This window comes from Anoplophora glabripennis, unplaced genomic scaffold, assembly GCF_000390285.2.
Source record: "Anoplophora glabripennis isolate ALB-LARVAE unplaced genomic scaffold, Agla_2.0 scaffold4, whole genome shotgun sequence".
NCBI lineage: Eukaryota > Metazoa > Arthropoda > Insecta > Coleoptera > Cerambycidae > Anoplophora > Anoplophora glabripennis.
Window position 1 is genome coordinate 3,070,507 of NW_019416568.1, and position 25,100 is coordinate 3,095,606.

At 31.9% G+C, this 25,100-nt stretch overlaps 3 protein-coding genes across 4 annotated transcripts in view; 1 reads left to right on the forward strand and 2 right to left on the reverse strand.

Annotated features, from left to right (window-relative positions):
* Window positions 1-1,416: 1,416 nt before the first annotated feature.
* Window positions 1,417-5,030, reverse strand: LOC108917350 (programmed cell death protein 6). Its single transcript, XM_018723900.1, has 4 exons — window positions 4,760-5,030; window positions 4,598-4,704; window positions 3,628-3,896; window positions 1,417-2,237 (listed from the first exon to the last, which is right to left on the reverse strand). Exons 1-4 carry the CDS (start codon window positions 4,816-4,818, stop codon window positions 2,136-2,138), a joined length of 537 nt encoding a protein of 178 aa, XP_018579416.1. The 5' UTR covers window positions 4,819-5,030; the 3' UTR covers window positions 1,417-2,135.
* A 722-nt stretch (window positions 5,031-5,752) lies between these two features.
* Window positions 5,753-11,040, forward strand: LOC108917353 (septin-2). The gene is made up of 5 exons (XM_018723904.1): window positions 5,753-5,889; window positions 6,081-6,198; window positions 7,000-7,142; window positions 7,208-8,008; window positions 10,334-11,040. Exons 1-5 carry the CDS (start codon window positions 5,860-5,862, stop codon window positions 10,508-10,510), a joined length of 1,269 nt encoding a protein of 422 aa, XP_018579420.1. The 5' UTR covers window positions 5,753-5,859; the 3' UTR covers window positions 10,511-11,040.
* Window positions 11,041-12,886: 1,846 nt separating this feature from the next.
* The window catches only part of LOC108917368 (growth arrest-specific protein 2), a 77,804-nt gene continuing 65,590 nt past the window's right edge, over window positions 12,887-25,100 (reverse strand). Inside the window, exons 2-6 of one of the 2 annotated variants that reach the window (XM_018723923.1) lie at window positions 16,973-17,097; window positions 14,880-15,021; window positions 14,533-14,758; window positions 14,022-14,427; window positions 12,887-13,861 (exon numbers count right to left, since the gene is read on the reverse strand). In XM_018723923.1, coding sequence (XP_018579439.1) covers window positions 13,664-13,861; window positions 14,022-14,427; window positions 14,533-14,758; window positions 14,880-15,021; window positions 16,973-17,097 — 1,097 coding nt within the window. In that variant the 3' untranslated portion in view covers window positions 12,887-13,663. The remainder of the gene's footprint in view (window positions 13,862-14,021; window positions 14,428-14,532; window positions 14,759-14,879; window positions 15,022-16,972; window positions 17,098-25,100) is intronic. The other variant, XM_018723922.1, reaches the window with a different exon arrangement.

Below are 25,100 nucleotides of genomic sequence, written 5' to 3' on the forward strand. Positions count from 1 at the left end.
ACAATTTCCTAAGGGGCGAATTTTAAAAAAATATATAAGCAATTTTTTTATCCGAAATCTAAAATAACACATTTTCCACACCACGAAAGTACAAAAAAAATCTAGATTACGCTTTGTAGCATATGCAATATGGGGACATTCTTCAAATAAAAATTCATTTTTCATCCTTTTAAATATGAAAAAGATGGCGATTTTGAAGGTACTCATATTATTTAACTTATAATGGCCTAAACTTGATTTGTAATTACAATCAGGACACAATATTTCAATCAACGAAATACATTTAATGTTTCAACTGTGGTAACCTGCTTTAAGATTTGAATTTTCGCTCAAATTTATGCAGTTCTTAAGAGATGAAGAAGAAGAAGAAGAGACATCGGTCAAAAGTTAGAAGCACAAAATATATAATTAGAGGTGTACTTTTTGTTAGAGGTATTCTTGTTTTGTCGTTTTAATTTCAGTGATCAAAGGGGCGAATGTGAGGTTAAGAAAGATATGTCTTAGCAGAAATGTACTTTCAAGTTTTGTAAAAATAANAATATTTTTTTAAATAGACGCTAAGAATGCACATATTGAGAACCTAAGCAGTATAAGTTCCTCAAAAGTGGCAAATCTTTAACATATTACAATTTCCTAAGGGGCGAATTTTAAAAAAATATATAAGCAATTTTTTTATCCGAAATCTAAAATAACACATTTTCCACACCACGAAAGTACAAAAAAAATCTAGATTACGCTTTGTAGCATATGCAATATGGGGACATTCTTCAAATAAAAATTCATTTTTCATCCTTTTAAATATGAAAAAGATGGCGATTTTGAAGGTACTCATATTATTTAACTTATAATGGCCTAAACTTGATTTGTAATTACAATCAGGACACAATATTTCAATCAACGAAATACATTTAATGTTTCAACTGTGGTAACCTGCTTTAAGATTTGAATTTTCGCTCAAATTTATGCAGTTCTTAAGAGATGAAGAAGAAGAAGAAGAGACATCGGTCAAAAGTTAGAAGCACAAAATATATAATTAGAGGTGTACTTTTTGTTAGAGGTATTCTTGTTTTGTCGTTTTAATTTCAGTGATCAAAGGGGCGAATGTGAGGTTAAGAAAGATATGTCTTAGCAGAAATGTACTTTCAAGTTTTGTAAAAATAAATTAAAATATTGTGAGAAGCTCCTGTTATATCTGCTACAAAGTTTGTTTATTTGCTTATGTTGATGACCTGTAGACCTGTAAATCAGAGCAACCTGTAAATATAATTTTATAATTATAATTTCAAGATACCGACACACCAACTACATGGGATATTCTGTGATACCAAAATTATGTTGACAATGTTTTAGACATCAAAAATTTGTATTTCAATTAAGAAACCTGTAAAAATTACATTTTATTAAAACAAATTACAATTAAAATTTAAAATAACATTTATTACAATATTTAGATATACAAAAATACAGAAATAGATTCATAAAAAGACATGAACTTTTTGAACAATAACATAATGAACGTAAATTTATTGTTTATACTTTAACTAATGTTTCAATAAATATAAATTGGTACATTATGTTCAAAACATCTTTGAGTTAGTAGTTTTGTCACTGACCGTTTAACTTTTCCAATAACATTAACATTTCCAAAATTTAAAGTACAAACATATTTTAGTGGAATTCAGCAAATGCTCGAAGTATAATATAAAAAAAAACATGTATTTTGCGACTGATTATTATTTAGTGTTTATGAATACTGGAATGGTTGGTCATTTAACTTTTACTTTTATTGTCAATTTTACTTAACATCTATTAGATGAAAATAAAATTGTTTAAAAAAATTCTATATCTATGTTAGCCACACTATATCTTCAATATTAAACGTCCACTTATTGAACTTTTTAAATTAATCTGAAAAAAAAAATTTAATCAAAACTATACTACAAATAATCAGTTGCAAAATAACACCAGCAGATAGGTCATGTTTTTGGAATTATTATTACTTATAGTCTGTTATTACAGACCTTAAACTTTAAAGCTTAGTGTATATTTTCCACAATGAAATGAAGGAGACATATCCATACAAAAGGTGGCACATTCTTACAACCACAGCTACAGATGCCGATTATTATTAGAGATTAGACCTTCAAACTGAAAACCATACTCAAAAACTGTTCGTAGTGAATGGTGATATAACCATCTTGATCCGTGTCGTATTGCCTGAATGAAGCAGTGAGAGTCTGAAAAATATTATTAATTATTTATTGTTCATAGATATTCAGTGCTTAAATAAAGTACACAGAAGGGAGGACCCGTATTATCGCTCCATCTTGGTGGCATTACGCCAGTGCCTAGAAATATACAGTATTGATACTTGGTCTTATGCCGAGAGCATCTGATCTGTTTGAGAAACGATTTTGTTAGTGTGGAGCTCCCATTAATGTAAAATACATAAAATAAATCTATTGTTACAGCTACCATACTGGGTAATTTTATTTGACTTGGATTTTATATTCAGTGGCATCCATTTGGACGTAATGTGATCGATAATGAACAATTTTGATTATTTTGACTGAAAATATATATCCAAGTATAAAGTCCACTATACTCACATGTATCGCATAAAAAGAAGAAACAGAGTAATGAGATAATAATATATGGTATGCTAAATGTACTTGTTTGAAGGCAACTAGTACAGAAACCATCGTAATGATACACATACATACATACAGCGATATAAGGATGACTATAAGACATTTCATAAGCTGAATAGTCACTCCCACTTCTAACCGAGTGCATCCTATCGACTATTCAGATTATGAAACGTCTTGAATATAGCCATCCTTTTCTATCGTACGGATTTCTGTGACTTACTTTATCGCTTTCACGGAAAGGCAGATGGACTATGTGGATTTTCCAGCTGTGTATATACCAACAAAACTTGCAACAAAATGAAACACTAATTTAAATTTGTTATAATGATCTATGAAATCGCAAGCAGATTATACACTTTATTAAAAAAAACATTTTCTTTTATAAGAAATGTTAATTATTAAAGAAAGCTCTGTTAAATTTTTTATATATCTTCTAGTTACACAATACTTCAACACTGAAATTTGCGGAACCTTTTTTGTAATAAAAAAAAATTGGTAGCCACTGGTAAAATACAAAAATGATCCAAATCTGCTCAATTTGCAATAAAAATTGTGCTCTTGAGCTTTTCTTGTAAAACGAACCGTTTTCAAATAAAATATTTATTAAAAACATTTCATGGTTAATGACTGCATTTAATAGAAGGATGGCCAATTATCAAATAACACTTAAAAACTATGCAACTTGGCCTCGGTACTCGTTTACGAAAGTAGGATGGGAAGGAAACCTCCTTACCACCCTTGTATAGGCTAGTGAGATATAAAGACTGACACAACGTGAATTATTTTATCATTTTATAACAGATACGAGTGCATTCGTTTTTCAATTTAGACAGTATTGGCTGTTAAAATCAAGTTATACAAAATATTGATCACATAATTAAACAAACTACCACTAAAATAAAATCAATACTATGAATAAGTGATGTTTGCTGGTTACTATGGAATCGGCAACCTGTAAAATTATTTTTATACTTACATATAATACTATACAGCACTGAATAAAATCATCAAACAAAATTGTACCCTTTCCATGTCTATCAAACTTTCTCAGTAGGGTGTTGATAAGACTGTCTGAAAGTCTGTATCCAAATGAAACAAGGGCTGTTTTGAGTTCTTCTCTGTCTATATTCCCTGAGTTGTCTCTGTCGAATGATCTGAAGCAATTCTGCCAATCTGTGACATATTTCCACAGTGCCCCGAAATCCTCAAAATTAACTTGGCCCTTATTTTGTCTATCAAACATGCCTAAAAATAAAATGATTATATGTATTTGTTAATTTGTACAGAGTGTTGACAACTATAATATATAAGGATTAATAACTCATAAATCTACGCATATATGTAATCCCAACTAATTCATCTTACAAAATAAGATTAAACATTTTTTAATGATTAAATGACAACTTATACAATGCACTGCCTAAATTTACCACAAATATTGTTGAAATTTGTTTTTTTTTTGTTTAGTTTGAATTTAGCGTTGCAATTTTTCATAATTCAAATTTGACATTGATATTTATCGGCCCATTTAAAAAATATTCAAGAAATACATATTTAGATTCATAGGTACTCTATATCAATGAACTCCAAATTATAGAATTTATCAAAGAAATAGCTGAAGTACCTACTTAAAATCTTATCAAATCAAACATCTAACCTAGTTTTGTTTATTTCTATGATTCACTTCCTGAATAGGTTAATTTAGGCAATTCCGTTATCATGGTATCTACGTGTTAAATACTGGAATGTAAAATACTTCCACATTCAAAAGACAGGGCATGATATTATTTGAAGAGATTATTTTGCTTTAATATTTAGTATCTATTTACAAAACATGTTTATAATACGTAAAATGTTGTTGGCTCTAATAGACAAGGGACATTCTTAGTTACACTTTAGATAAAGCACATTTTATGTTTCTACTGCACTGCAATTTATTAACTTACCAATCATCAGTCTGACAGTCTCTGGATTGAAAGGAGTCCATGTACCATTCGATAAAGCTGCTCCAAGTTCATCTACATTTATATATCCACTTCTGTCTCTATCAACCCTGTAACAGCATTGTAAAAATTAAAATCTAAATTGAAAATCTTGTCAGTATTTACCTTTGAAATACATCCCATAAAAATTCTCGGCTGGGCATCGGAGAGGCAAATTGACTCATTATAAAATACTTATTTACTAACTAAAATTGGGCGCTGGCTACCCTTTTATTGTAGTTTTGGTAATAAAATTTCACAACTTGTAAAATCCGCACCCGTTTTCTGGAAATCAGGCGGTTACGTTTAGGGTGGGATGAGAATATGATAATGACGTTTGATGACGTACGTGGTGTCAGAAAACTTACACACGTTCTTTCGTATTGAACCGAACCAACTAATGGTTATTGGTTATCAGTTATCACTTATCAGTGCTGTTACTATCAGTGTTATCAATAATGAATCAATCACCTAATTATAGCATGGTTTTTTAAATTCTTAATTTCAATTATTAGTTCTATAATAATAGCATTAATTTTATTCAAAACGAACACTACATTTAAGATTATGCGTCTGCGTCTCTATCGTGCAACCTGTTCCTGGTTCCAGGAATGGAAGAATGATAAACAAAAATAGACTAGCTTGAGTACTCAGAAAAACAAATTATTTTTGTACTTGTTTACTGGGTTTGTTATTCTTGATTCTGTTCTATATGATCAATAATTAAACTTGTTATTGACAAAATGACAATAAATCAAATATTTTTCTTATAGCATCTGCTAGAACATACTAATACAGAATATGTAGATAAAGTAAAAGGTGATGAAGTAAATTCAGATTTTGCAAATAGTTATAAAACTATTATTTGAACAGTGGGTGCTATTCTACATCGATGAATAGTTTTAATAATAATAATCTACGTTGACTGAAAGAATATTTCAAACAACGTAATAATCGTAATATATTTACATTATTTTCTTTCTGTCACTCTCAAATTAATTCACATTCATCATAGAAGATAAGAATAACTCAATCTGTTATGCGCTTTGTCTATAGTCTGTGGTTAGTGATTTTGCAATTTGACATTGACACAGAACAATGAACACTATTGAATAGTGTTCTGTGACTATTGACAGTTAATATTGACATCGTTGGCTCATACAAATTTATTTTCAGTTGATAATTAACATTCCTCCTTCATTAGTAGCTTGTAATAATATAATACAATGGCTCCTGTAGATGTGGAAACTCCACCTGTAAGTATGCTATAATAAATACCTTTATGCTATTTTTCAGTTTGTTGCTATACAGTTAAATTATTTGTAACCGTTTCCTTTTCCAAAATAAACTAAATATCAGGGCGTTGCCTATAGTATTTTGAAATTCTATAAACTTATCAAATCAAATGTATTATTAAATTACTTACAATGCTTTTTTCTATTTTCAGATTGAAATTCAAATGAGGAATTTAAATTTATCGGGTCATGTTGGTTTCGACAGTCTACCTGATCAGCTAGTTTCAAAAAGTGTGCAGAATGGATTTATTTTCAATATCATGTGTATTGGTAAGAAATTTTCTATATATAAAATATATTTAAATGTGATTGTAATTCTTACATAAACTAACAATATGTATATATTCGTCTATTATCAATTTGTAGCACCAAATTCACTTTTCCTATACCTTGCAAATTGATACATATAATGCAAAAATAATCAGATGTTAAATCTAAAAATTGTGAATTTTAAAAATTTTACATCATGGTACACCTCAAAAATGGTTGCATATATGGCAATGGTAACTTGTAACCTACAATGTAGACCCATATAAGCATAACTAGATTTTGGGGTCTTTGTTTACCCATGTCGAATACATAATGTTTTAACTACTTATCAGTAAGAATGTTATAAGTTTAATTGATTATTATACAGGAAATACTGTGATTATCTCCATGATTATATTTGTTTTTGATACGGGCATGGAAGTAATTGAAATAGCTTATATTTTTTAAATCTTCTTCCTGTTTTTACTTGTGATAGTCATCCAAAATGGTTTGCATGTCATTCACAATTTTAAAGAGCAGTAACATACTTACTTAGTCAATATTTAACTGTAAACTAAAACCAGCTGTTGTTTATATATTGTAATTAGTATCTGTCATCATTTTGGTGTTTTTGAGTAAATGAAGTAGTAGACTCCTTTCCTTTAATTCGTTTGTCTAATGTACAATTTGAAAGTAGATTCCAAATGTAATGTGTACAAAAAGGTTTCGTGGTATGCAGTATTTTTTATGTACAATAGTCATTTATTATATCATTATGCATTAGAATCGTAGGTAATGCAATTAGTATAATTCATTTTTTAGGGGAAACTGGATTAGGCAAATCTACTCTAATGGATTCCCTTTTCAATACTAATTTTGAATCTAGCCCAAGTCCCCATACATTACCAACAGTTAAATTAAAGGCTCACACTTATGAGTTACAAGAAAGCAATGTCCGTCTTAAAGTAAGTTTAATTTATTATTTTGGTTTTTAATTTAATTTGCTTAATTGAATAAATCGTTTTAACAGTTAACTATTGTGGACACTGTCGGTTATGGAGACCAAATCAATAAGGAAGACAGTTTCAAGGCAATAGTAGATTACATCGATGCCCAATTTGAGAATTATCTGCAGGAGGAACTAAAAATAAAACGTTCTCTGTCCAGTTACCATGACTCTAGAATTCACGTTTGTCTCTACTTCATTTGCCCCACAGGCCATGGATTAAAATCAATTGACTTGGTCTGTATGAAAAAACTAGACCAAAAAGTGAATGTCATTCCCATTATAGCAAAAGCCGATACGATATCAAAAATTGAATTACAAAAATTCAAATCAAAGATTATGGCCGAATTGCAGAATAACGGGGTCTTTATATACGAATTTCCAGTGGACGATGAATCTGTTTCTGAAGTTAACTCCACCATGAACTCACATATCCCCTTCGCAGTTATAGGTAGTACAGATTTTGTACGTGTTGGCAACAAAATGGTTCGAGCTAGGCAGTACCCTTGGGGTACCGTGCAAGTAGAAAACGAAACTCATTGTGATTTCGTTAAGCTTCGCGAGATGTTAATTCGGACAAATATGGAGGACATGAGAGAGAAAACTCATTGTAGGCACTACGAACTCTATAGGAAACGACGTCTTGAACAGATGGGCTTTAGCGATGTCGATGCTGATAATAAGCCGATAAGTTTTCAACAAACTTTTGAAACCAAGAGATCTAATCATTTGCAAGAATTGCAGCAGAAGGAAGACGAGATGAGACAGATGTTCGTCGTTAGGGTTAAGGAAAAGGAGGCGGAATTGAAAGAAGCCGAGAAGGAGGTATGTTTGTGCAATAATTACATATACATATTTTACTATGGTTCATTTGTTTTTGGACACCCTGTATTATTGCTACTCTTTAGACAAACTTACATTGCAATACATTTTTTTTAATTATACATTATTAATAGATATGTCTTGTACCTTTACTAGATGGTGTTAAGCTAACTCAACATAATTCTAAAAATTTTCCTAAAATTCTTCTCGAATGAAGTCATACGTTCTCTTAGATACCATATATCAAGGTATGCTAAAGAAATAGCTCCGTAGATAAAATAAAAATAGTGTTCAAATACTATTAATATCACCTTTTCCTTCCATTCTTGTTTCTAAAGCTATAACGTCATTTTAGCCAGTGGTCAACAAGAAATTCAACTACGATGTTTTAACCAAATCATTGCTGTATTTTAAAGATTGCTTTTTAAAATTACCTTTTTTCAAAAATGAAATGGATATATTACTTTTGTCATTGCTTCAAAGTTTCAATTTCTCTAAAAATCTTGTGTTTATAAATAGTTTAATACTTATAAATTATCACATATTTATCAATCAATCAATAATTAATGACTAACTATTCTATGGAATTATTTGTTTTGCATACTTAGAAATTTAGTATTAAACATCATATAGAGATTTAATTCGACGAGAATTGTTAGAATTAATTTGAACTTTATGCATTTTTAACAATTTTGCAAAGGACAAATATTTTCATGATTCAAATTTTTAATTCTTTTCTGTCATGTATAATGATTGAAATGTGGAATACACTATTTTAGAAAAACAACATTTACAATTAATTGCTTACAATATGTTCTTAGATCGCGAACAGAAACATTTATTGGGGTCTTGTAAATATGTCTTATCTTTTATTTATCTCTGTAGCTGACAATACCCAATTAATAAAGTAGTGGAAATATCTATATCTACTTAATCTTATTAATTATGATGTGGCTAATATTTTTTTATAGATGTATTGTTAACATTATTAGCATTTCTTTGAGTTGAAATAAGAATAGTATGAAAAAAAAAACAAATTTAATAGAACTACAATAGAAAGCATACTTTATTTGATCGTATTTTGTTCTATTTTTAAAAGCTCCATAGGTTCTGTAATGAAAAAATGCCATAAATACAACTGCGTCTGGTGAAAAAAGTGGTATTTTGATAATAAAGCATGGGACCTATACTGTCTTTTAGGGGATGATTTGAAGAACTTTTGTGCCAAAAAATTTTGAACAAAACACATTAAAAAATTAGAGCACCATTTTTTTTGCTTAAAAGGTAGTTTGAACCTTCTAGAATATGAGACAAAAGGTTTTATACATGAAATTTTTTTTTTTTAATTTTGCGCTTTTCCTGAAGCCTGTTGGGCGTCTCTCATACGCCTATCTGCGCTATGAACATATACGCTCGGAAGATACCGTGTACCTTCTTACTGTTGATTTATAACTTCTCTAATACACTCATAGATGTCGTTACGGAGTATGCGTGTACAATTCAAGCAAAATTTTTAAACAAAATTATGTAGTGTAACGTCAGTGTACGTTCATGTCTAAAACTCATTTTAAAACTTTAAACACGCTTTTCTCGAAATAGGCATTTTCAGAACGGCACACACCATAACTTCAACAATTTTCAATATTTTCGTTTGAAATTTTAGCCACATATTTAAAACAACATTTTGAAGAGAAACACATACGGATTTTTGGATAAGTTCATTTAAACAATTGTTATAAACAAATAACTCCTTTTTTCGTCAAAAATTGAACGATTTACTTCAAACACTTGCCAATTCTACGAAAAACAATATTTTTACAATCACAGCAATTTTTTTTTTTGTTCCACCTTGAAAGAGTGACTGCAAAAAACAATTCACAATTCACAATTTTTTCACAATTCACAGAGAATTTAAAAAAATACTTAAAAATGTGTTTTTGGTCGCAAATTACTTGTCTATCTATTTTCTTTAGTTCTCTGCAAATTGTGAAAAAACGGGAGATTTTTGCGGTACTATCTGCACTAGTTGTAGTGCGTGCCTTGAAACGCTTCGACGGCAACATGCTTCAGGAGAATGGCTCCAGTGCTGCCATTTTGAAATATTTTTTAAAGAAAAAAATTTTCTGTACACTTAATAGTTGCCTAATAACATACTTAAACCTTTCCTTCTATTAAAAAAAAAAATTTGAAACCTGACACATTATATTGAAAAGGAACAATATTTGATTGTCATGTTTAGACATGCATCAAACTATCTTATAGTCATAAAGCTGTCACATTCATGATGAAACACCCGTTTCCTTCAATATTGACTGGTTTCTTTTATAGCTTCATGCCAAATTTGACAAGCTCAAGAAGGACCACACAGAGGAAAAAAAGAAAATCGAAGAGTCCCGTAAGAAACTGGAAGACGAAATCGTGGAATTCAACAGGCGTAAGGCCCAGTATCAGCAAATGGGCCAGAGCCACCACACTCTCACGCTGGGGAAGAGTAAGAAAAAGTAATATATGGATTGGAAACATAAACTGACACAGTTTTTATGTTTTAAAATATTTATTGATACTTTTTAGCCTACACACGATTTATCTTCTCAAAGTATATATATAATTAAGAAAAAAAGTCTTGAAGAAATAGATTATGCTCGACTTGGTGTTGATTATGTACAGTTCTATCTACATTATATTTTTATAGCTCTAGTGGCCTAAAATTGATGCATTTATATTTGAAATTTATTTGTGTTTATGCTTTTCTAGTTTTTTAGAAAATGTATGATATTACGCTAATTATATCGAGCTTTGTTGTAGCGGCTTACGGGAATACTTAGAAACAACGCCTAAACAAAGCAAAATTTTTTCGAATAACGTATGAGAAACAATAGTTAAGATAAATTATTTACTATTTTACCAAAGTTAAATATTGTAGTCTATTCGATTTAAGTTTTTTATATCTTAGCAGTAAGATTATACGTCCCAATAGTGTAAGTTAATTAGTGTTTTATATTATAATTGGTGTCGTCAATATACTGAAATATATATTGCTGTTTGCTTTTAATTCTTATAAAGCCGTCTCTCCCGGCCTAACCAGTTTAGCAAATCTTGAATAGTATGTGAATTTCTTGGAGAAATTCGGTACTTTCTGGATTTTTGGTCGATAGAAGAATTTCCGTTTTATTTCCTTGAGATGCTCCTAGAAAATAAAGGTGGTGAAAAAAAATATTAGTTGCTGGTTTAAACTCATCGGAGATTGGAGGCTAAATCAAGCGGTATATAGTCGTTACGGTATCAGTTGGAACCGCATAAAAACATTTTGCTCCTAAACTACGGAATCCATAGGCGTCTAAAAAAATTCTTGATATCGTAACGACTACTATGCAGTTGAAATTTCAAATGCTATAACTACATTGGTATGAATCCTTTTTGCAATTGCAGATCGTTCACTCTATTAAGCTTAAAAGGGCTCTATAGCAGATAGGCAACCAGCAATACATTTTTATAGATTTTATTACACAGTTTGATTAAATATGAATTAATGCACAAATAACAGGGTTTCCCCCATTTTAACGTAGATTTCCTATAAAATGGACTTATTTTTAAACTCGAATGAGTTTTTGGTGTAAAGAAATTTGTAATTTGCCCCTTTTGAACAATTAAATGGTAAATTACAAACTTCTTTCCACCAAAAAGTTATTTGAGTTCAAACTAAGTCCATATTATAGAAAATCTGCGTTAAAATGGGGGAAAATCTGTTATTTGTGCATTAATCCATATTTAGTTACAACTGTGTAATAAAATCTATAAAAATGTATTGCTGGTTGCCTATTTGCAATACAGCCTTCGTAAGACTCCCTCCTGACATTCGAATAAATTTAAGGGAGAAAGAGCGAGTACCAAAACTATCGCCCTTTCTTTATACATCGTCTACACTTAACAAGCGGTGCTTCCTCCATGTAGTACATGCTCTAAGTGTAAATACTGCAGATAGTAAACTTAAAGGTAGTATAAATGAATTCTGAAACTGTTTCTGCTGCTTTTTATGCTTATGGTTACGGTAGTACATTATATGAAAAATATTATATTCACGGTGAACCTTGTATGTTTAGACTAGGCGGTATCTGTTTTGGTTTGGGTGAATCGTATATAAATGGAGATTTTTGGCTTTCAAAAACAAAGGTAAAATGTAATATGTAACAAAAAACAAATTGGATTTATAATAAATTACATTTAAAATAAATAGTTTATGAGAATAAAGGAATTTTTATAGGAACAAGGGTGCCAGACGTTAACTGATCCCTTCGTCCCTTCATAATGTAAAAATTATTCAATTTCTAAAACCCTTAAAAGCGTATCACACTGGATCCCTTAATAGGCAATGATTTATTACTTTGCATCGAATATGATCCTACTATAGTCACATTTTGTAAAAAATTTAATTACAAACATTTTTTTCCGCCTCCATTTTCGCCTAATATCAACTCTTGAAAAGATACATAAATAGGAAGAAAAATATGAAATTTTTCGAATTTTTTTAACATATTGTGCCGCCAAAAGTTAAGCCCATGTTTTTTTTATGCGCATTGAAAAATTTTCATTTCTAATGATATTTGAAAGCAAAAAAGCCAAAAACAGATAGTTGGAGCTGAGTTTTAGTCGTCACCTACAAATTCGATCTTTAAAGCCTCCAACCCCATGGCCTCAGTTGTTTCAATCGCTACATTCAAATTCGACCCGTAGTCTTTATGGAACAGTCGGCATAAACAAATTGCCAAACACTGGAAACTGGAACTTATTCCAAATGCTATCTAAAAGCTTTTTATTGTAAGTTCAGCGGGTGCTTGCATCAGTGGTTGCAATAAAACAATTGAGCAGTATGCATAGGTTTAATCGTAGAAAAATATGTACAAAATTACGTACGTATACAAGTAGAATACCCTAAAACTTAAATTAGTGTAATTTCTAGTAAACAAATTAGTGTAAAAAACACTACAAACATAACAAAATTCTAAATTAAATAATGAATTTGAACTTGGCGGTGTAAAAATGGTACTCACTAAAAACCTAAATACTACACAAATCATACCGTAGTTTATTGACCATGTAAAATTTAAGACAAGATTAGGCAATAACTTTAAATGAAGCAAAAATTATATCAAGTAAGATCAAAGTTATCCCGCTTCTGATAATTGATCCATCGATAACACTCCAGAAAAATATTTTTACATAAATTTCGTTGACACTAAATAAAATTCTATGCATTGCACTAGAAATTTTAAATTAACAATTACACAATAGGTGCTTTAAAGAAAATTTCATAATAATGAAAACTTTATTGCGATATTTCTTAATGCGGAAACTAGAATAAGTGCACCATATCGGTTACATCATACACAAGTAATTACCCACACAAAGCACAAACGTAATATATTTTATCCTTCTTAGTGACAATTTTATTTTATTATCAACTCCCAAACTTGATCTGTTTTCTTTAAACTTAACACAAATTGCTATTATATATTAAATGCACTTTACGAGTCAAACCAGTCAATACTTATTGCACCTGAAGGCAAGTTTTCGGATATAAAAAAATACGTCCCATCGAAACAAGAATGGAAAGTATGATTTGTGTCGCAGTACAGGTACTAATACGATACGATACTACTATTAGCGAGTGACAGATTCACGTGGTGGCGGACTACGATACTTGGCTCGGATGTGTAAATACTTGGAAGCGCTAGCGGGCCTATCTGGGCTATCTCTGGAGACGACTTTCACCTGGCAAGGATCGTGGCGTAACAAAAAGTGGTCCAGAGTGTCCCAGCCGCCGCCTACCCTGACCATCATGTGGCGCCCCTTGAGAAGCTGCAATAAACGAAAATTGACTAATTACATCTTATTTGGTTCCGTCTGCCACAAAATCACAAAAAAAATATATAAACTCCTACACCATAGTTACACAAGCTATTTCAGAATTAATTTGTTAAAATTCGAATTCGGACGGTCAAAATAAGAAAAAACTTACCCGGATAAATACGTTCTTCCCTGCTATATTATATTTCCCCTCCGAGACTTTCCTGACTTTCAGTTTATCGCACCTTCCGCTGGCGCAGTTGCAGTTCTTCTGCAACAGCCTCGCCGCCTGTTGCACCTTCCTGTCCAGCTCCGTGGTTGGCGTCGGAGTGTCCCCTCCACCCATGGACGATGGTCTCCTAGGTGTGTCGACTATGTCCAGGTCGGGATCTTCGCCGCTGCCCCTGGACCAATCTTCATCTTCTGTGTTATCACTGGGCACGCCGTCGCTGGCGCCACTGGCTGCGACAACCGGTAAGGACGATAGAGTGTTGTCGCCCGAGCCTCTGTCTGGTATGAGGATGACATGAGGGCCAGTGTTCCACCTATCGAATGTGCTCGAGATTGCAGAAGCCGAACTGAAAAGGATCATGTATTGAAATGTGGGGTGACAATTAAGTATGTAGACAAGCTATTATGGCATCATTTTGAAGAAAGTGATATATTACGAAGTAAACACCTACCTGCTGTGTCTCATTTTTAAATCAGAAGTATCCAGGCGAGGGGGCGACGCTTGGAACTGCCAGGAAAGTAGAGAGCTGAGTCCTGAGTCTCCGGAATTATTTCGCTCTTCCTCCGCGATTTCTTTCTCTAGTTGTACCAGTCCAGGAGGCTCAATGCCGTATTTTGTAGCTAAACGAGAAACCTCTAAAAGGCACAATATAACGTTCCTCGGTTGGTGATGTAGAACTGAAAAATACATTTGAAAGGTTGGAAAACGATCTTCAATCAAAGAGTTCATTTATTCAATAAATATAATAAATAAAATTTCCACTGACACTTTTGAAATTAAACTGATAGATCTGTTTACCTAAATCATCGCTTTCGAATAGCAAATTTTGATGGACGCCAAGAGACTTGCAGAATTTTATAAAATTTTCCATGTTGTCTCTTGAGAAAAAACTCCTTCTGTTTGCTTTTTCAAAACATTTTCCTATTACTGTGGGAGCAGGCTGAAAAAAAAATTAAACATATGATGATGCACTTGATGCAGGTCGAATTTTGGGATTTTTAGTTTTCTATATACAGTGTTTTTTTTTAAGTTGGGATAAGTAGATATGCTGGAAGATCTAGGTCATCTAGAATACTGCAGGTCAAAATTTTGAAGAGAAATTTCCCTTAAATGTTTAGGCTGGTATCATATGGGTCTTTTACACTATCAGTCACGTATGGGCCATTTTGCAAAAGATTTGAAAAATTACTAGTCTGAACTGCTTGAGGATATGTACTTAAAAGTAAGACAATCTATGTGGTTTTAGACGAGAAGCGCGGAATTTCTAAATAATGAATTTCTTTCCTAAGAGATGGATAAGCCGCAACAGACCAATATCAAGGTTTCCAAGGGAGCCACATTGAAATCTAAGTGATCCCACAGATAAAAATCTGCAGGATTATAATAAAAAAGTTTTATGTATGCCTGCTGTGAACATAGTGGAAGAATTACGCCAATGCTTAGGCAAAACACTGACTTCTAACAGCATGCACAGAGTCGTAGATACGTCGAGCGATAGCTTTTGTGAATATCAATGGTGATAAATTCCAACATTTTTAGACAGATCCGGACATATCTAAAACTGAAAAGTTAATTTCTTACATTTGAGTCCAAAAAATGTTATTTGAAAAATGTTCTCATGCTTTTGAGATCGATGTCAGGTTAAAAGGAAAAGAAAACTTATAGAAATTTTTGTACTTGTGTACTCATGTGTACTATATTTGTGTATTCTAGACTTCAAGGTTCACTTAGTATATGTACCCATGTCTCTGCAATACTTTTTAAAATATTAGAGTTTCTACATCAGAAAATGTTAACTAAATTTTAAAATTCGTCAAATCGATTGTAGATAACTTCAGTAATATTTTAAAAAATTAAAATTGATTTCAGAAAACACATTTACATTTCAGAAAGCATCAAAATTATTTTCAAAGAGTCATTAATTTATATTAATAACTAACAGTAGTCTGAAATATTATGATTTATGTTGTTATTAAAAGAATAATGCTTGTTGGTATCTGGTATTACTCAAGACAATCATTATACGAAAAAAAATTTATTAGGTGGAATTTGCATCAAATAACATTAATCGCATCAAGAAATCCCACAAAACAGTGACATCATAGAGACAAAAAAATTGCGACTTTTATAATTTGCGGTGTGTGGTGTTGTCTTAGTGAAAGTGGCAAAACGCGATTTCCACGCAAAATCTTTGTTAATTATCGAGTTAAGTGATCCATGTTTTGTGGGCAGGTTCACTTTTTATGCATCTGCTACGACGCCTTACCCATCTGTTATGATGACATCAATAATTGAAACAGCCCAAACTGTTTTCCTGTTTGATGTTCAAATTAAAGTTATTTATGTCTGATTTTAAGATTACGTTATAATTTATTAACTCGGTAATAATTCCAAATTTCTGGTAAAGGTGATCTGACGTTGCGATATCTTGGAATTTTAAAAGCCATAAATGCAAAAAATTGTTATAAAGTCATCTACCCGATGAGCATTTTTGCGCAGTTTTTCGTCTATTAATTTATTTAATTTTTATTTATACACGGCTTTTATTAAATCACCCGAGTTTGTGTCAATACTATCTTCTTTGACCCTGTAGAATCCAAACAATTAACAGTAAATTTAAATAAAACATTTTAGTTCCAATTCAACTTTTTCAAAATCAGATTTTATTGTCCTTATTAGATATATACTTTTTACCTTATCTTTAAATTATTAACAAATACAAGTCATCATCGCATACAACAGTGAGTCGCGATTTGATATCGAAATACATATTAATTTATTGTTTTACTGTTTAAATCAATTTATTAACCCAACAAATATTTAACCTTACAAGTCCAATGTTAGCTTCATGCAACCCATGAGAACTATTTGTTATTCTATAGTCAACTTACCCCCTTTACTTTACCAGCTTTTACGACTTGCCTCGCCGTTTCGCATATTATCTGAGCCAAATGCCACAAGACGACCCCGTTATCCAATTCGTTAAGGAAATTATCCCGGTTAATGTAATCAATACCTGAAACAAAAACACTATTTAAGCAAAATATCCTTGTCAATTCGGCGAGGTATATGGTGGCCAGTTGAAAATTTTGTTTATGACCTTCAGACCTTCAGGTCTGAGTATCCGATTCATACCACAAGGTAGATGTTACAACCTTTTAATCGATTCTGGTTAACCATCTACATGCTTATAATAACAGACAATGTTTTATTACCATACAATGTTCGCTGGAAATTTAAAAAAGTAAGGGATGAAAAAATATAGCGACACTTGATTAATTAATAAAATTCCACAAACAGCAGGGTGTATTAAGAATGGGACACAGCTTAATTCATAAGATCAATATAATTGAGTTTAGTATTTTCAGTCTTTCAGTATTACATTACAAAATCATTATTATACTGTTAAATATATATGATTATTACATTTTTTATTAATTAGATTTTACATTTCCATATAGAAACGTAATAAGTCGTAAATATAGTAATTTAGACGTCTAGGTAATACGTATAATAATAATTAATGGAGCGGAACCAACAATTTGCCATTCTTTGATGTGTATTGCATAAAATCTGTAGCGAAAAATCGTTGAATTTCTATGTAGATTTAGAAATGTACGCAAGTCAAGAAAATTAGTAGATACAATAGTACAAAGTCCAAGTAAAAAATATTCGGGCATTCTTATAATAAATTGATTTAAAACCGCAAGATGAATGGATTCTTTTATATTATCTGTTTACAATACCAACCTATAGAATTTGCTAGCTTAAAAAATTATCGGATTGAGACAAACACTTTTGTAACTGTATTGACAAGGTTTTGCATTACCTGTCTTTTGCAAAATTTAAAGCATTCTCCTCTTATCCAAACTGTTTTTTACTAAAACGAAAACTGATCAAGTAATCTAAGGTTACTTAATGTTGAACCAAGCTTATTAGGGCGCCTTTCCACCGCGCGAGATTCGGCGAGTGAATCACCCATCTGCTTTAGTTCGACCACTACTAACGTGAACTCCAAGCATCGTCTTGCTATCTAGCAAATAAATTTATAGGCGAATTGTTAACCGAACCTGGCGTCGTCTTAAGGCGCTTTTAATGACTCGCAAATATCCAATCCATGAATAGCGACGAGAGGAAAAAATGAGGAGCCACCTAATTGTTATATTTTTAATTAAGTTCCTAAAACCGGGATTGTTACTAGAATCATTGCTATTTACATAGAATGTCCCAAAAGAGAAACGATAAAATTTATTGCTTCATGAAGGAGCCTGTATATTTCGACGCATTGCTTAAGGGACACCCTGTATAAACAACAAAATATTTTACGCATTACGGCATATAATAAATTATTCATAATTTAATTTGCAATAGAATAGAGAGATAGTAATAGAAAAAAGTAATTTTACACATTTACACAAGAGATAATTGAACTGAGGTAAGGGAACTCTGTAATTCAAGTTTAAAATCTTTATGCAGGATGTCCTTCCTATTCAACACAGCCAATATCCCCCATCATCACAATGTGCTTTTATAGTGAAATTAGCAACAGATAAGATACGGTTGCGAAAGGCTAAAGCTCCTAATTTAATCGAGCACTTCCAAAGTTCGTAGATTAGATAATTAATTTCCGCCACAATTAGTCGCACGGCGATCATTTTCAAGTATCCTCAAAGTTCCGCACTAATTAGTGGCCCGCGATTTGATTAATTACCTTGTTAACAACAGACGAAGCGTTAAATTCTTTTTTCGAATTAGCTCGGTGATTATATTTTTGTCCGGTGATTTTCTGATGTTGAAGTGGGCGATTTTAGTTCGAGAGGAAGCGCTGGAACTACAAACATTTCAGGCCTGAAAGGTCCCACCTGAACTATTTCGTAATATTCAGTCTTACGTCATGTCTCCAAGAGAGTCATATATATAGTTGAAGTTATAAATAACCAATCAAATAAAAAAGAGCAACTGTTGACAAAATTCAATGTTAAGATTGGATACCTCTTACCATAAATTTAATTCAGACGCGTGCTTACGTAGAAATCGTTTAGAACTATCTATCATTGTCTGTTTAATTCTGCTTTCATTTTTCGAATTACACGCAAATCGGGCTATTATTTTATCATTTCCGAACCAGTTTGCCATGGTACGGTGCTTGGAACTGTTATGTTCATTAAATGCTGCTCCAAACGCGAATAAACGAATTTATTTAAACAAAAAATGGTTTTTGGTACCGTACAGTTCATTTGTTCAAGTCGTGAGTAAAAAATTTCAGAACTGCAGTCTAAAACCTCCCCTTTGAAATAATAGGTTTCACTGATTAATTCACAATATTCTCTTTTATTGGGAAAACTAAAATAGTATTAATTCATATAAAGCTGAATTAATTAATTTTATTATTCATTATATTATTATATACTTGATCATGGTTTTCCACTATGCTAACTTTATTTATATTGATTCGGGTATTTAGCAAAATTTCCAAATAAAGAGAGAAAACACTAGAGTTTTTTTAATTCCTTAAATTCTACTTGAGCAATATAATCGTAATCGTTGAGCACCACTCCTACAAGTCAATTAATGTGAAGCGTCAGGGGCTCCTCAAAGATCAATATTTGGACTTCTCTTATCCGTTCCATATCCAAACAATTGCTATCCTTCCATTCGATCCGAGGCAACTCACATCAGTGTTGAAGATGATTCTATTTACTGAAAGTAAAGAGTTTTCGGGCTTACATTTTTGTTTGTTTTTATAGATATAGCAGAAAGTAACACTACGATATATAGAACTATTGTAATAGACAGTTCCAATATATCTCCGGAAGATTAATTAACTGTTTCATCTATCTATTTTTATATAAGCAGATAGTTCATAACTCTTTCACCATTTCAAATTATGACAATTATTTTGCTGTTTTATTCCTTTTGACTATGATAGTTGGTTTTTGATCTGTCTTCACATTTTTCATGTAACATTCTAAATAAATAAATAAAAAAGACACAAACGTCTTCAAGACAAGCAGTTTAGGATTTTATCGAGGAAGCTTCCCTTACTATGAGATTTTATCTCAGCAAGGAAGTTCAAAGGTTCGGTTCTTCTTACAAATAAATTACTTTCTTTTTCTATTTTTCTACGTAATACCTCTAAAGCTAGATTTATGACCCTTTTTGTAGGTCTACTTATTTTGTAGCGGCTTCGCACAAATCTCCAGTCTTATTTAACATGTTAAATTAAATATAATTTTAGGTATTTTAAAGTTAAACTCTTCATTATTCAATGAACTACACTTACAATTAGATGAACATGGATATTAAACCTGCTTATATGGATTATGTATAAAAATATGATCCTTCATATTGCTTCCTAATACATTAATTGATTTTCTGAAAATAAAATATAGACACGCTCTTTTACCATACAGGATGTTCCAATGTTCCATGGGCATAATTGTGTAGGTAGTTCGCTGACCTTAGTTTTTAAGAAACGTGGTGACAGTTTATTTAATTGTTCCCATCTGCTTCCTGGGTGGACGAACTGGTACCAACAGTATTATTCACCGATCAGTTTGGTTACCAGAATTGAAATCATATTATGACTAAAATTCGGGACAAATAGCTTGTGGTAGAGTTGTACTCAGTTCAGTCTGCTTGTTATGATTCCAGTAATTGTAATTGTTGTTATCCTTAAAGCCAATCTTAAATATCACAAAAATTGAATCGCATCTCATGTTACATTTTTGTGAATAACACCCAAACAGAAGAAGATACAAATAGTTGAAAGATGAAAGAGAGAAAAATAATTTGCAAGATCCCAGATAAAAGTATCAGACATCTACCCTTTAGCTTATTTTAAACTGTAATTCGTATATGCCATGGGATATAGTAAAGATATCACATTTTCTGTATAAAATGCAGCGAAATTCTACTGACAAATTTTGCAGCTGCTATAAATTCGATAATAACTGTTTTAGCATCATACGACATTTATATTAACTTAAAAGGCGATGTCAGCTTTTATTCTGAGAACTTCGTTGCTGGAGCTACTTTATCTCACGAAAAAAAGTCAAGAAAACACATCCATTATCCATTTGAACTATATTAAGGAATTGAGGTACTTAATTGAATTAACTGCGAAGACAGTGACCCACAACATCCGTAGTGGACCAATAGCACACCGACGGTACATCGAGCACGTGATCTGAATTACAATTGACTAATTTAAGAATTAGTAATCAGAAGTAGTGCCTACTTGACTCCTATCTCTTCAAAAAATGGTTAAAATCCGACTTGTATTTTAAAGGTAATAAGTCAATTTAAATCAGATAAAACATTTTCCTGAAAATCTAATCAAATTAAGTAAAACAATGTTGTCAATGTAACAACGACCTCTGGCACTGACCTAATTTAGGTGAACTATACTAATATTAAAGATTATAAAGTCCTAAACAAAATACAGACCTTTTTACTTATTCAACCACTTCAACAGTTGAATCGGTGCTAGAATTAGATATAAAATTAATCCAAAACAAGATAAAACAACAAAAACAACGAAATGAAAACTTTGTAACTATGTTACACGATGTAAAAAAAAATTAAAATACTCGACGGTATTTAAAAAAATATACTTATGCGCTTCTAAAAGTCAAAAGTAGCTTCCACATAGTTATGACTCCCATTCAAAGTTACACCCTGTATATTTCTATTTCCTCATTTTATATGCTCAAACAAAAAATAGGAATGACAAACAAAAGCAGTAATTGTTATCTGTAAAATTCGAAGTAACATTAGTTCCACGGAATTAGCATAAAAACTACAATTTATACGCTTGGTACGTTCACCTACCGATTGATTAAAATAAATTACTCATATTTGCAGTAATAGTAATGTCTGGATTTTATTATTCACACCGTCTATTAGTCTGGATTTTTTTTTAATTTCTATTCAACAGCACTTTGAATATTCCAATTTTGATTTAATAGTAAACAAAAATTGTGGTAGATTGCACAGCTTCAATAAATTGACCAATAAACTGATTCGAATTTATTGCTCAATTCAGATTTTTGGTTACTTAATTTTGGTTTAACGTTAGAATGATTAACTTTTATTCTAAAAGCTGGTAGCATTAAATATGACTTAAGTAATTGCACAATTTATGTAAATGACAATAAATACAGTAAATTACATCTTCTATTTAACACAGTGGCGATTTACGACCCTGTCGGGATCCAAGCACAACGAACAACATTGTATCGACACTGGTAAATAGCTATAATGGTACCTAGGCCAAAGAATGGCACGTTTTGCTCATATTTGCTGTTATCGCGACATCGGGAAGGCATATTGCTTCGTACAAATAGGTATCATCCGCCAAGAGTTGAAAATAGCTCATGTTATTGCTATCGATATGTTACGGAAATATCCCATCGGGAAAATGTAGGGAAAGAACGCACCTTAATCCTAGTGTAGAAAATTCACCATCGCATCGTAGTGAATAAATTACCTTTATAAACAAATGAGTTACAACGCAAACTAGTCGAAATATTTCAGATTTGGTTTCATGAAAAATTTCAGCGAAATATCGGCCAATTTTTTAATTCGAGGTACCAATATACAGGGTGTTCCATTTAAAATAACGAAGATTACGTCAGGTATAACTGGAAGCGTTACGTGGACGCCATTATTTTAGTTGAGAAGAGCATGCCCGAAAATACTATTGACCCAATTTTCAATTAAAATCGAAGTAGTCTCTGAAATATGTCTAATGTCTCGACACCCTGTATACGAAATGACTGCAGCTACACACTAATTAATCGCCGAAGGTGTTGACCTAGCAAATCAAAACACGACTGGTTTAATTAAATGGAGGTCGACGTAAAAGTGCAACATATGGGAGTCGGCACGAGTATGACATAACAACGACTACTGTAGTAGCTACACGAGTCGGGCTTTTTTACATAACGACAAAAATTCGACGAAAAAAAACTTAATTAATGTAAGATCAAAGCAGCAGCCCACGCCTTTGTTAAAATTCCTCCCGCACTTATTTATTTAACGTTTCGCGCATAACTACGCATAGCCGATTTTGATATGGTAGCAAATACTGTTATAANTTGTATCGACACTGGTAAATAGCTATAATGGTAGTTAGGCCAAAGAATGGCACGTTTTGCTCATATTTGCTGTTATCGCGACATCGGGAAGGCATATTGCTTCGTACAAATAGGTATCATCCGCCAAGAGTTGAAAATAGCTCATGTTATTGCTATCGATATGTTACGGAAATATCCCATCGGGAAAATGTAGGGAAAGAACGCACCTTAATCCTAGTGTAGAAAATTCACCATCGCATCGTAGTGAATAAATTACCTTTATAAACAAATGAGTTACAACGCAAACTAGTCGAAATATTTCAGATTTGGTTTCATGAAAAATTTCAGCGAAATATCGGCCAATTTTTTAATTCGAGGTACCAATATACAGGGTGTTCCATTTAAAATAACGAAGATTACGTCAGGTATAACTGGAAGCGTTACGTGGACGCCATTATTTTAGTTGAGAAGAGCATGCCCGAAAATACTATTGACCCAATTTTCAATTAAAATCGAAGTAGTCTCTGAAATATGTCTAATGTCTCGACACCCTGTATACGAAATGACTGCAGCTACACACTAATTAATCGCCGAAGGTGTTGACCTAGCAAATCAAAACACGACTGGTTTAATTAAATGGAGGTCGACGTAAAAGTGCAACATATGGGAGTCGGCACGAGTATGACATAACAACGACTACTGTAGTAGCTACACGAGTCGGGCTTTTTTACATAACGACAAAAATTCGACGAAAAAAAAACTTAATTAATGTAAGATCAAAGCAGCAGCCCACGCCTTTGTTAAAATTCCTCCCGCACTTATTTATTTAACGTTTCGCGCATAACTACGCATAGCCGATTTTGATATGGTAGCAAATACTGTTATAAAAAACACAATGTTTATGTTTGGCCGGGCTTGAGTCATAAATATTTTAATTTGTTCTGCACCACCCAATAAAGCACTGTTCTAAAATAAAGACTGATATACAGGGTGCTCGCATAAGCGACATCAAGTTGTTGTGGTAGTAACGCCAATTTACTAATGTTCATATATGATGAGTTAAAAAAAATGGTAGGCAAATAATAACGATTTTGATGGGCAATTTTAGGATGACTTTATTTCTTTATAAACACTGCATGCGAATTAGTTTATAAATAAAAATTAGGGAAAAAATCGAAAACATTAAAAGTATTTCATTGAGACAAATTGATTGAGATTGATTGATCGATCGATCGATTGATTGATTGATTGAGATAAAGCTTAATGCATGCCTTAATCAAATGTATTTTTTCAATGTCAAGTAAATATGAATTTTTTGTTTTTCAGACCAAAAATAAAGAACCATATACCAATCGATGTGTCCGAGCGTTTGTTCGAGCACGCCCCCATTTATTTATTATTGAATTTATTCCATTCGGCTGATACACACTGTATATCACACTTGTGATGTCTTAAAAGCATTTCGAGATATCATGTTTATACTTATTTTAATCTTAGATATAGGACATCCGGACACTAATTTACAGAGTATTATTTCAATTCACATTTTGTATAATAAATTATGCAATTATACAAAATACAAAGTTACAACTGCACTTCCGGCTGATTAAAATGTTCGCGAATCCTCTTGTTCAATAATGTGTTACTTTCTCTCATTAATCGCTATTAGCTTCTATTATAAGTAATTGAGCCAAGCGAAAACCATATTCCTCGTATCATAGTTTTCACCCGAACCTTCTTTGTCGCTCTGATCGGAACTTTAATTGTTGATACGTTTAATATACAGGGTGTTAAAAAAAGAGTGTAAAATATTTAAGGAGGTAATAGTATGAACCAAAATAAGCAGAAAAGTCTCAATAAACATGGGTCCGCAAAGTAACGGTTGCGGAGATATGAACCACTATTCGTTTTTCAAACATTTTATTTTATTAGCAAAAAC

Excerpts from the sequence above, each read along its gene's own strand:
- LOC108917353 (XM_018723904.1), top strand. The coding sequence starts at position 5,860 with ATGGCTCCTGTAGATGTGGAAACTCCACCT. Across the intron at positions 5,890-6,080 it reads TAGATGTGGAAACTCCACCT|ATTGAAATTCAAATGAGGAA; the intron begins GTAAGTATGCTA and ends TTCTATTTTCAG. Across the intron at positions 7,143-7,207 it reads AAAGCAATGTCCGTCTTAAA|TTAACTATTGTGGACACTGT; the intron begins GTAAGTTTAATT and ends TCGTTTTAACAG.
- LOC108917350 (XM_018723900.1), bottom strand. The coding sequence starts at position 4,818 with ATGAGTCAATTTGCCTCTCCGATGCCCAGCCGAGAATTTTTATGGGAT. Across the intron at positions 4,705-4,759 it reads TTATGGGATGTATTTCAAAG|GGTTGATAGAGACAGAAGTG; the intron begins GTAAATACTGAC and ends ATGCTGTTACAG. Across the intron at positions 3,897-4,597 it reads GACTGTCAGACTGATGATTG|GCATGTTTGATAGACAAAAT; the intron begins GTAAGTTAATAA and ends TTTTATTTTTAG.